General features: G+C 35.7%; 1 protein-coding gene across 1 annotated transcript in view; it reads left to right on the top strand.

Moving 5' to 3' along the window:
- The window catches only part of LOC128648546 (chondroitin sulfate proteoglycan 4), a 108788-nt gene that overhangs the window by 22748 nt on the left and 72943 nt on the right, over positions 1-13097 (top strand). Inside the window, exon 3 of the mRNA XM_053701276.1 lies at positions 2-3565. Coding sequence (XP_053557251.1) covers positions 2-3565 — 3564 coding nt within the window. The remainder of the gene's footprint in view (position 1; positions 3566-13097) is intronic.

Below are 13097 nucleotides of genomic sequence, written 5' to 3'. Positions count from 1 at the left end.
GGTAAAGATAAACTTTGGTGAAGGTGAACATGTCCTCCTTATTGAACAAGGACCACGTTTAGATGACTTGGAGTGGCATCCTATTACACTAAACCATGAAAATGCAGAAGTTACTCTTGTTGTTGACAATGTCTATAAAGCAAGTGTAAAAATGCATGGAAGAGGTTACAAACTCAGTGTGCAGCATGGGCTTTATGTTGGTGGGCTTGGGGAACTTCGTGTTCCTTACATAAAAAGTTCAAATGATCATTTTCGAGGATGTCTGGAATATGTTGTATTCAATGAACATGAATTACTTTCCTCTTTAAGATCATATCCTGGACTAAAAAGTGTTTATGAAGTTTCTCTGGGATGTAGTGATGAGTTTTTTGTCGGTGAAGAGGACCCCATCAGTTTCTTTAGCTCAAAGTCCTACATAGCTTTGCCATCTTGGAATGTTGGGGAAGGAGGAACCTGGGAGTGTGTACTGCAGGCTTCAACTGGAAGAGGTTTGGTGCTTTATCATTCTGGATTTGAAGGGGAATTCATTTCATTGGAAATCCAAGACTGGATAGTAAAAGTGTATTATGGGAAAGGAAAAGATATAGTCCAACTTTCATCCTTAAGTCGTATCACTGAAGATAAGTGGCATTTCATTAAGCTTAAAATCACAGCAAAACATCTGTATCTGACACTGGATAATGGCACTGCACAGATGCCTCTTACTTCTCATACCAAAACTCTTCAGCTAAATGGGCCATTGTATATAGGTGGTGTAGATGATGCCACCCGTCCACAAGTGATAAGATTAGGTTTATCTGCAGTTTCTGGAAAGTTTGGAAAAGGAGGCTCATTTAAAGGTTGTATGAAAAGTATAAAAACCAATACAGTTAAATATGGTTTAAAAAATGTTTTGTCTTCTAAGGATGTTTCACCTGGTTGCAAAACCGAAATAATTGTAACCACTCTTCCACTACTAAAAATGGAAACCCTTAATTTTTCAACACTTGGTCCTAACATACATTCGACCACCAATTCTCTGGCAGTGCAGGAAAATAATGTCAAGGAACAGTTTATTGTACTAAATAACTTAGTAGTTCAAGAAGGTGGCAGAGCTTCTTTGCAATCTAAGCATATCAAATTAAATTTGGATTTTAAAAAGTTGGGGCTTCGTCAATCACAAGTTACATTTAAAATAATTGAGCACCCTCAACATGGTCAATTGAAAATAGAGGTTTCTTCACAGCAGGAGAAGGACACATTCACTATGTTAGATCTTTGGCATGGAAGAATTATATACATACATGACGGCTCTGAGGGAGCAGTGGACCATTTTAGTTTCTCTGTTTCTGCAAGCAGTAAGAAAGAGATTCCATCGTATTTACAAGGTTTCGAACAGCATTTGTTTACTATTTCTGTTACTCCTACAAATGATGCTCCAGAACTTGCTCTGCCAGAGGGAAACCTTTTTGTTTTATTGGAAAACTCAAAGAAACCCCTAACTGCTAATTTGATTAAAGTATTTGATGTGGATACAGAGCCTCACAGTTTGAATTTAGTCGTACTTGGCAATCTTAATGCTGATGCTGGATTTTTAGAAAATGTAAAAGATCCAGGAAGGGCAGTAACAACATTCACCCATGAAGAATTACTTGAAGGAAAAATATTTTATGTACACCATGGGGTGAAAAATTCAAGGCTTGTACTCCGGGTAAGTGATGGTGATAAAGTAAGCAACACAGTGGTGCTTCGCATCTTGGCTGTACCTCTTGAATATAAGGTAGTTAATAACACTGGAATAGAAGTAGTACAAGGAGAAAGTGCTTTGATACTAACAAACAACTTGGCTGTTGACACAAATGCTCTGAACCAAGAATTGGATATCAAATATGACATTATTGAAACTCCCAAATTTGGCCAGATCCAACGACGGGGCACTGGAAATGAATGGAAGCCTGTAACTTCATTCACTCAACGGTCTCTGGAGCGTGAGCGAGTACGATACCTAAGTACTTTTAAGGAAATCCAAGAAACTGATGTTAAAGACAACTTTAGGTTTAAAGTCTCCATAGCTAACAAGATAAGTGAAGAGCATATATTTTCTGTTAATGTTCAGTGGCTTAAATATACTGTGGTGAATAATGCATCGTTAACCGTGGAGAATGGAAAGAAAACTACCATTACCTCTGATAACCTATTTACTGCAGTGCAAGGACTTAAAATACAGGATAAAGAAATATTTTATAAGTTGGTTTCTCTGCCAGAAAAAGGAAATATTATTCTTAAAAATATGGTTTTAAAGCTAGATGACATGTTCAGCCAAGTAAATATCTCAAATGGTGTTGTTGAATATCAACTGATTGATCAGCCTCATGAAGATTCACAGGATTATTTGAGCTACGCATTGTTCACAAAGTACGCAGAATCTAAATTGCTTAAATTCATAATTAACATTAAGGCTGATTTAAACAGTATTTTTCTAACAAACAAAGTCTTGACTATATCAGAAGGGGATGCAAAACTTATAACTAATGCTGAGCTGTTTGTGCAAACTTTGAATAATAAAACATTCAACTACAAGGTTTCTAAGAGCCCTCAACATGGAACATTAAAGTTAATTAATTATTCAGACTCTCTTGTAAGCAATGATAACATCACTGCCTTTTCCAGTCAAGATATTTTAAGTGAGCGTCTAATGTATGTCCATGATGACTCAGAGACTGTGTCAGATACATTTACAGTTCTTGCTTACTCTACAGTTCCTAAAAATGATGGCCTTGAACAAAGTGTAATTCCTCTGCAGACTGAATTAGTCTTTAATATATCAGTAGAGCTGAAGAATGATGAGAAGCCAGTTCGCGTAGTTGACCAACTTTTTCATGTAGTTAGGAATGGTCAGAGATTGGTCACACTGGACGACCTTTGTTATCATGACCCCGATTCAGATTTTAACGATGGAGAACTTTTATATTCGAGACGTGGAATTTCAAATGGAGATCTAGTATCTTTTGATAATCCTTCTAAAAAGGTATACCAGTTTACCCAAGAAGACTTAGAAAAAAAGCGTGTACTGTTTGTACACCATGGAAGTGACTATGGACGTTTTGTTTTGTTTGTAACAGATGGGAAACATTACACATCATCACTTCTAGAAGTTAGTGCATCAGATCCTTATTTGAAAATAGTAAATAACACTGGACTATTGGTCCAGAAAGGAAAGGAAAAGATTCTGTCAACGGCCAACCTTAGTATTGCAACAAACATGTTTATCACAAGTGACGTGGACATTATGTATCTTCTACTGCTGCCACCCAAGCATGGAAAAATCTATCTGCAGAATTTGTCTGTAGAATCTTTTACACATCAAGACTTAAGAAATGGTCATGTAGTTTATAAACATGATGACAGTAACAATCTTTTGGACACTTTTACTTTGACTGTGAAAGTCGAGAGCATTAAAGTGAATGTAGACATTAATGTACGGATGTACTTAGAAAGTCATCAGCGCCCACCGAAGTTACTTCGTGTTGACAACCTTTTAGCTGAAGAAGGAAAGCCAGTTAAGATTGATAAATTGAAGTTGCAAGTGAGTAGTTTTCATATTTGGTAAATTATTTTCTCATTGTCAAAAAACTGTTTATGACCTGCACTATAAATTATTGCTAAGTTCTAGTCTTTAAAATGCTTCGTATTGTTAGTACATGTTATGATGTGTACAATGTGTCATATATAACCATATGTTTTCAGATATCTTCATGCTATTTGTTACTTTAAATTCAGTTAATTCATTATAAAAAAGAAAGAAATACTTACCCAGGTGACAGTTAATCTGTAATCTATTGTACCATACTGATTAATCAGAATTTTATTGTGAATATGGTATGGCAGTTGGTTTTTTTTTTAAATATTTTTTTTCAAAGTTATTCCAAACCATTAGAAGACCCACCATGTAAAATAGAAAAACTGTTCAAATTAGTAAATAGCATAACAGGCTTGTTAAAAAGACACTAAAGTTAAAATTAAGCTTTTTTGACTAATAGATCATGCAGTTTTAAGAGACTTCAATTTACTTCCATTACATTATCAAATTATGCAGTCTTTAAATAAATAAATAAATATATATATATATATATATATATATATATATATATATATATATATATATATATATATATACAGGAACAACAAAAAATTGAGGACTGCAGGATCAGTTTAAACCAAGTGGTTTATTCAGGCTTGGGTGATTTCACACTCAGTGGGTTACAAGGTGAGGTGTCATGGATCTGACGCGTTTCGCGCATGTGCAATGCGCTTCATCAGAGATCATACATGTGTGTTCAACAGGTGAGGTGATATACAAAGTGTTAGCCAATCAGGAACGTTTTAGAATACATTTAACCAGGTGCTAATGCTGTTGAGCATATTGTGTGTGACTAATTAGTAACAAGTGATCTGGTTCGTGTGCTAGTGCAAGCAGAGAATAAAATAAAAAACTCATTTGTTAATAACATGCATGCTTATTGTTGCCTACTTGCATAACATTGCTTTTCAACCAATAATTGTCGGAAAGGGAAATTATACATATATTTAAGTTATGCACTAATGTATAAAGAAAACTGCCTAATTGTGAGAACTAAAATTAAAAAGAAAAGGCGTGGGTGTCTATAACTATGCCGCTGGAGTCATGATTAATTTTTTTAAAAGGGAAAAAAAAAAGATAATACTCTAAAGTAATAAAATTATTAGTTAATGTTGATGGTAACCGATGACGATTACCAGTAAATATCTGGTATGATGATTAGTGATAGGAAAATGAAAAAATAAAAAAATTAATTAAAATTAAAAAAAAACCATTGTGTTTTGACTGTGGAAATGCGGCCGCCAATTCTACTGAATAATAATGTATAGGACACTAAGGAACCATGTACATGAGAAACTCATGTATAGGTTTGACACTAAAAGAGCTTATTAAGTGTCTGTAGGGAAGGAGGGAAAAAGAAGATAAAGAATAAGAAAATTAATTAGAGGATTTTTGCTTTTACATGACAAAATGAACAAGAGTAAAAATTGTGTAACTAAACTAATAATAAAACTATGTTTTTTTCTTTTTCTTTACTTTACTGCTCTTCTATAGTAGCTGCAACTAGTATCTCTCTTGGTGATATTTATGCCTAATCTACAGTTATCTAGTGATCTGAGTCTGATTTGGGCCAGCTTATGAAGAGTAGCTAAATATAGAAGGGCATAAGATTCTTTTACGGATTATGTACCTACAGTCTACTCTATTGCCCTTCCAAGGAAGTAAGATATATACTCAAATTTACTAAATAAGTCTGTGAATTAGTGTCTACTTCCTATATTGAGTATATCAACCACCTGGGTGGGCTAAATGCACATCCGAACTTTAGTACTATGGAAAATGTCAGGTATATGATGACCTACTGGTTCATAAATGTTTGGAAAGGGGGGGGGGGGCAGGGTCCTCAGTGTGGGCAAGTGTATGGCAATGGGGGAATACATTGTACCTTATCACTTATCCAAAAATAGATCTAGATCCTGTCTCTTGTTAATACCATTGGGATATTTGGTTTGGAGAGTAAAGATCCAGAATGCCTCTTGCCTGAGTAATTTACCCATTCTATCACCACCCCTGATGTCCCTTCTGATATGATCAATGCCTATAAAGTGGAACAGGTGTTTTGTGTGTAATCCATGGGTTCTAAAATGTTTAGCGACTGGAGTTTTAGGTTTATCTTCATCTAGAGAGAGGAGATGTTCCCTAATGCGGTCTTTTAAAAGACGAGAGGTAAGTCCTATGTACTGAGCCGAGCATTGTACGCATGTTATTAGGTAAATAACATAGGTACTGGTACAGTCTATTCGATGTTTGATGCGATAGGTAAGACCTGTTTGTGAAGATGTAAAATGCTCTGTTTTGTTGGTGTAATTGCAGCTTTTACAGATGTGACCACATCTGTAGAAGCCATTTGAGACAGATAGCCAGTTGGTAGATGTGCTTGGTTTATTAAAAAAAGTTTTTTGATTTTTTCGCCTATAGTAGGGGCCTTTTTAGCTACACATCTAATGTGTTTCTTAGTGATGTCTTGTAATTGGTTATCACTTTGAAGTATCGGTAGGTATTTTAGAACTATGTCGCAAATTTTATAGTATTGCTTACTATAGGCTGTTGAAAACACTACATTATTTGTTTGTGAGGTAGTTTGGGTGATTGTGTCTTTTTGTTTGTAAGAGCCTGAAAGTAGTTTTTCTCTATCCATTTCTCTGACCTTTTTGGCAGTTGATAGTAGGAGGTTTTTTTTATAGCCTCTTTCTTGTAGTCTTGTAGTGATCAGGTTTGCTTGAATATTATATTCTTGGAGTGTGGAACAGTTTCTGCGGGCTCTAATGTACTGGCCTTTAGGTATACCTCTAGTGGTATGGCCCACATGACAGGAATCCGCTCTAAGAATGGTATTCCTAGATAAGGATTTTCTGAATATAGTAGTAATTATATTTTTCTGATTACCTGCTGTTAGTTGGAGGTCTAGGTATGGAATAGTATTATCATCTATGGCATGGGTAAATTTCAGATTAAGATCATTGGTATTTAGCCAGTCCACAAAAGAGACAGCACTATTATGGCTGTCCTTGTTCCAGATGACCAGCAGGTCATCTATGAAGCGACCATACACAACTACTCCGTCATCAAAGGGGAAGCCTTCACAGAATATATGGTTGAGCTCGAACCAGCCCATATATAAGTTTGCATAAGCGGGGGCAAATTTTGCCCCCATGGCTGTGCCACATTTCTGTAAATAAAAGCTTCCCCCGAAGACGAAGTAGTTGTGGGTAAGTAGGAACCTAGTGATTGAAACTAGAAAATCAACATATTCTATGGAGAAATTTGTGTACCTCATGATCATATTTTTCATGGCCTCTAGTCCCTTATCATGGGGTATGCTGGAATATAAGGCTGACACATCAATGGTTAACCATTGATAGTCAGAATGCCATTCAACTTTCTCCAATTGTTGCAGTAAGTGTGTACTGTCTCTTATGTAGCCCGGAAGGGATGTCACTATGGGTTGTAGGATAGAATCCAACCAAGCTCCTAATTTTTCACATAGAGAGCCCATGCAAGCCACAATGGGACGCCCCGGAAGGCTGGATAGTGTTTTGTGGATTTTAGGAACGACCCTGAAAGTGGGTATCAATGGGTCATCTGTGAGAAGACGTTCAAAAACTTCACGAGTGATAAAGCCCTCTTCCAGTGCCGTATCCAAAAAATCCACAAGTTCCCTAGTGTACCCTACTGTGGGGTCAGACTTTAACTTAGTGTATGTGTTATCATCATTCAATTGGGTGTTGACTTCCCTAAGGTAATCGGCGGTGTTAAGTACCACTACGGCTCCCCCTTTGTCCGCTTGGGTGATCACTATGTTGGGGTTGTCGTGTAGTTGTTTCAAAGCCAGTCTCTCCATACGGGAGATGTTGTTATATGTGTTGGGTGATATCTTGATCTCATCATGTAATCTAACAATATCTCTTTGTACTGCTTCTTGATACATTTCTATGCAGGGACTCCTAGATTGAATGGGGTAAAAGTAGGAGTTATCTTTATTGGCCTTGCCGGTATGTGCTGGAGTGTGTCTCTGATCATTGTTCTGTAAGGATATAAGTGAATTAAAAGTGCTTTGATCTTTATAAGTTAGTCCTATGTTGAGGTTGTTAGGATAAGGGTCTGTGATAATAAGAGAAGTGGGAGTGTTGTCTGCATGAAAAAAGTGTTTCTTAAGTGTGAATTTGCGTACCAATCTATTCACATCTACCATTGTAGAGAATACATCAAAGTCAGTGCTAGGAGCAAACGTGAGGCCTTTATTCAAGATAGAAATTTGTGCTAGTGAAAGAGAATGATCAGATAGGTTTATAACATTATCTATTTCTTCTTTGTTTTGGAGGCTGCCCTGCTGGGGTATCTATGTGTCTTGGCAGTATTTTTAGGTGTACTGGTCTGATTTGGTGTTTTGACTAGAGTGGCTAAAGCCGGTCTAGCTGTATTGCTTAGTTGTAATTCTGGGGGGGGCAGTTTGTTCTAATGTTAAAGATTCTTGGCTGATGTTGGTAGTTGCCTGACTGCATTCTGAGGTGCCTATATCTGTGTCTATGCTTGAAAAAGTGACTTTCTTTTTCATCTGGTTGCGATGTCTATTGCCCTTTGTCTTTTTTAGTTTGCTGCCCCCTGTAGGTTTGTGTTGTTGCCATGAGTATACTATATTAAGATCGTAATCTTTTGTGTCTCTATTGTATTTGTCACTTTCCTATTGGATAAATCTAGATCTAATTTAGATATAGTTTCCTCTAATTGTGCAGTGTAATCTTTATATTGGGTTGTGGTTTCAAATGGTTTGATAATGGATGTGGTCTCATTTATTTGTAACAACAATTGTTCTCTTTCAGACTTTTTATGTCTCAGTAATTGATTCATTAGAGTCATTGAACATCTTGTTAAAGTATGATTCCACTCCTCCATGAATTCAGGTTTCTGTTGTGCAAAAGAAGGACATTTTTTCATACGGAGGCCCCTAGGGACTTTGGCCTCTTTTACATATAATTCCAAAAATTCGATGTCCCACCACAGGTTGGTTTCTTTGTATCTCAATTTTTCCAATTCTGAGAACAAGTATGGTAAGTTATCTTCTTTGGGCTCTAGAGTAGGTAAGCTCTCTCCTTGTAAAGCTGATGCTAAAATGAGGCGACGTTTTTCATCATTTATTACCCCTGTGGGAAGTGTATGTGTGGCCTCTTGTAGATCAGCCATGATGGTAATGCCTGAATATGTCAAATAATGCAACCTTAGGGCTGTGTGCTGAGCAATGGGTTAAGAAAAACAACAGGAGATGTGCACTGTCCTAAGTTGTTGAAAAAATACTTGGCTAAAGAGGTTATGTGGAAGTCCTTATGTGTGGCTGTTCAGCAAGAAACTGTGTTTTGCTTAGTAATTTAGCCTCTCCCCTCTATTGTCTGGTCTGCTAGTAATTTGATATATATTTGATTTTATATATCTAAAGACTGCATCATACACATATACACACACACTTTCTGAGGCACCAGCTCCTACTGAGCATGTGTACAAGTTCAGTTTATGTATACTAGTCTGTGATTGGCTGATGGCTGTCATATGATACAAGGGGCCGGCAAACAGACAGATCTACAGACAGATCAGTCTATGTATATGTCACACCTAGAATATATCAAAGAAGGGATGACAGAAGGGTACACTTAGGAAATGTCACAATAAAAAGTTTGGAGGAAAGCGCACCAAGTAGCAGCAGAAAGAACATGAGAATTAAATGTATAACAGCAAATGCAAGAAACATGACAAGTAAAATGGGGAGCCGGAGCTCTTAGTTGCAGAAGAGGACTATTATATTATCAGTATAACTGAAACCTGGTTGGATGATTGGATGGTTCACATGACTGGGCGAGCAGTTAATGTAGAGGGTTATACTTTATTTTGGAGGGACAGGTGTAAAAACAAAGGGGTGGAGGAATTTTCACGTATATTAAACCTGACCTTAAACCTGTTATATTTATGATGATGCAGGTGATAATGTAGAGAACCTGTGGGTTGAAATAACGAGTGGGGGGAAAATCCTAAAAAAAGTATTACTAGGAACTTGCTACAAGCCCCCCAACATTAGGGACATGGAGGAAAATCAACTACTAAAGCAAATAGGAAAGGCTGCTAATAATAACAGTGCTGTAATTATGGGAGATTTTAACTACCCCAACATAAACTGGGCCAATAAAACTAGTAATACAGCTAAGGGAGATAGATATTTAATTATTTTTTTTATAAATGTTCTCAAGGTTAACTTCATGTCACAATTTATAAAGGAGCCAACTAGGAATAAAGCTATATTGGACTTAGTGCTATCAAATGATACAGTTGTAATATCAAACATAGAAGTCAAAGAACATTTTGGTAACAGTGATCATAATATGGTCACGTTTGAAATCACTCTCTAAAAACAGTTTTATAAGGGTTCAACTAAGACTTTATATTTTAAGAAAGCAAAATGCAATGATTTAAGGAAACCCTTAAATAACATACATTGGACAAAGTATTGTCTAATAAAAATACAGAGGATAAATGGATAACATTTTTTAAAAAATGTTAAATTAATATACATATCAACACATTTCACATAGTTATAAAAGTAAAATAAATAAATCCAAGCCAATCGGCTAAATAAAAACCAAAGGGCATTTAAATTATTCAAAGAATAAATAATAATAAATTCAATTAAATAGTACAGACTCAACATTCCATATATAAGAAATGTAACAATGCATGCAATAGAGCAATCAAATTAGCCAACATTGAAAATAAAACGCTAAAACTTTTTTTTAAGTACATAAATGGCAAAAAATCTAAGAAGGAAAATATAGGTAATTTAAAATGTGTGAAGGTTAACATGATAAACAGTGACAGGGAGAAGGCTGAGGTACTAAATTACTTCTTTTCTTCAGTAAACACAAAAGAGGAACCAATAAGAGATACTGTGAAACAAACTAGAACATACAAGCTCATACCATTAACTGCGTTATCTCTAGAGGATATCAAGAAAAAACTGGATAATTATTAAGGTAAATAAAACTCCAGGCCCAGAAGGAATGCTCCCAAGGGTTTTACAGGAATTTAGCACTGCTATAGGCAAACCCCTACTCTTAAAGGGACATTAAACACTTTGAGATGGTAATATAAAATGATAAATTGTATATAATAAACCAACTCTGCAATATACTTTAATTATTTATTTTGTCCTCTTTGCCTGTAATTCCATTCTAAAATTGTGAGCTTTTCAGTTCCTGTTAGAAATGGAAGGGCAGAACACTGTTAAATCCAGCACAACCATTGGCTGCACACTCTAGTGACCTATTTATAACTGTCTCTAATTGGCCACAGCAGAGAAGGTAACACAAGTTACAACATGGCAGCTCCCAGTGTTTTATAGATACTAAAACCTTACACTTATTTTGTCACTTTTTAAACAACTAATGAAACTTTAAAAAATACATCTACATGTTACTAATGGACTAATCTTTTCTTTGAATGTATCATTCTATCTAGCATGTATTTAGTGTTTAATGTCCCTTTAATTGCTCAAGACTCATTATCCTCAATCATAAAACCCCAGGACTAGCGTAAATCTGATGTGGTGCCACTTTTTAAAAAGGGAAGCAGGGCTGATAGACCAATTAGTCTGACATCAGTAGTCGGGAAGATACTGGTAGGGGTCGTAAGGGATTATATTGATGAGTATATTAGTGTAAACAATATTTTGAGTTAATATCAACATGATTTTATGAGAAATAGATCATGTCAAACTAATATAATTAGATTCTACGAGGAAGTAAGTAAAATATAGATAAAGGGGAATCAGTTGATGTGATATACTTTGATTTTACAGTGCCACATGAGAGATTCATGTACACAAATAAGGGACTGGGAATAGCTAAGAATGTCATCTCATGGACAAATAACTGGATAAAAGACAGGGAGCAATGAGTAGTAGTAAACGGATCATACTCAGATTGGACAAAGGTAATTAGTGCAGTCTCCCAGGGATCAGTACTGGGCCCTGTTCTTTTTAATAATTTTTATTAATGACTCGGAACAAGGATTAAATAGCAACATCTCTATTTTTGCAGATGATACATAGTTGGAAAATGCAAGGTTCTACATTTTGGAAGTAAAAATAAGCAGGCATCCTATTATTTAAATAGGATTAGACTTTGCAAAACAGGAGGAAAGGGATTTGGGACTACTTATAGATAACAAACTAAAGATAGGTGCATAATGCTGGACAGCAGCTTCAAAGGCTTCTAAGATAATAGCATGAATTAAAAGAGGTATTGATGTAAGGGAGGAAAGCATAATTCTTTCACAAATCCCTGGCAAGACCTCACCTTAAGTATGGAGTACAGTTTTGGGGAAAAATCTAAAAAAAATACATTGCAGACTTAGAAAACGCTCTGAGAAGGGCCACATAACTAATAAGGGGAAGTGAGAAATGAACCTATGAGGAGAGGTTAGCCAAACTTTTTTTTTTTTCTCTAGAAGTCCCATATACAGAGATGGTGGAAGCTCTGATTATTACAAGGAGATTGTTTGTGAAAAGGTCACAATTTAAGGCTTGAGGAAAAGAGATTTAATCTCCAGCAACGTAAACTTTTTTTTTTTACTGTAAGAGCAATCAAATTGTGGAGCTCATTACCTAAGGAGTTAGTAAATGCCAATACATTAGATATATTTAAAAATGGTTTAGATACATTTCTGGCTAGAAACAATTCTGGAATATGATTGCTTGTGTTAGATGGGTCACCTTCTTTTAATTGGATTAATTTAAGCTCAATTGGAGATTTTATTGCAAGTATATTAAGATTTGTATAGGCTGATCTCGATGGATTTTGGAATATTTGTATATTTGCGTCTGTAAAATGGGACCAAGTGTAAACAACAATATCTTATGTCATTTAGGCAGTATTTACATATCATAATACAGCTTATACGTGCAACCTAAAGGTAGTTTATATATATATATATATATATATATATATTTTTTTTTTTAACATACTACTATCATTATTATTATTATACTTTATTTAAAAAATGCCAACATATTCCGCAGCGCTGTCCATGGGTACAATTTATTTAAATAAAACAATGATAGAAAACTTGTGAGAGACAAGACAACATTTTTCAAACACATACAGGAGGAATTAAGTGCCTATTCCTGTGGGAATTTACAATCTAGACGGGTAGGAGGTTGAGAAACAGGAGGTGAGGACTGCAAGATTAAGAAAGATGTTAATGCAGAGTTAGATAAGGGAAATGTTAGGTAAGTGAAATTAATTTATTGCTGAGTTGGGTGGTAGGGTTCTCTGAACAATAACGACTTCAAGGAGCATTTAAAAGAAGAAAGATTAGGGGAAAGCCTGACAGGACGAGGGAGAGTGTTTCAGAGGGTAGGTGCTGCACAACAGTGGTCCTGCAGTCTAGCATGGGAAGAGGCGATAGTCGGAGATGCAAGGAGCAGGTCATTATTAGA

The sequence above is a fragment of the Bombina bombina genome, chromosome 2, assembly GCF_027579735.1.
Source record: "Bombina bombina isolate aBomBom1 chromosome 2, aBomBom1.pri, whole genome shotgun sequence".
Lineage (NCBI taxonomy): Eukaryota > Metazoa > Chordata > Amphibia > Anura > Bombinatoridae > Bombina > Bombina bombina.
This window is presented reverse-complemented; position numbering and strand designations above follow the sequence as displayed.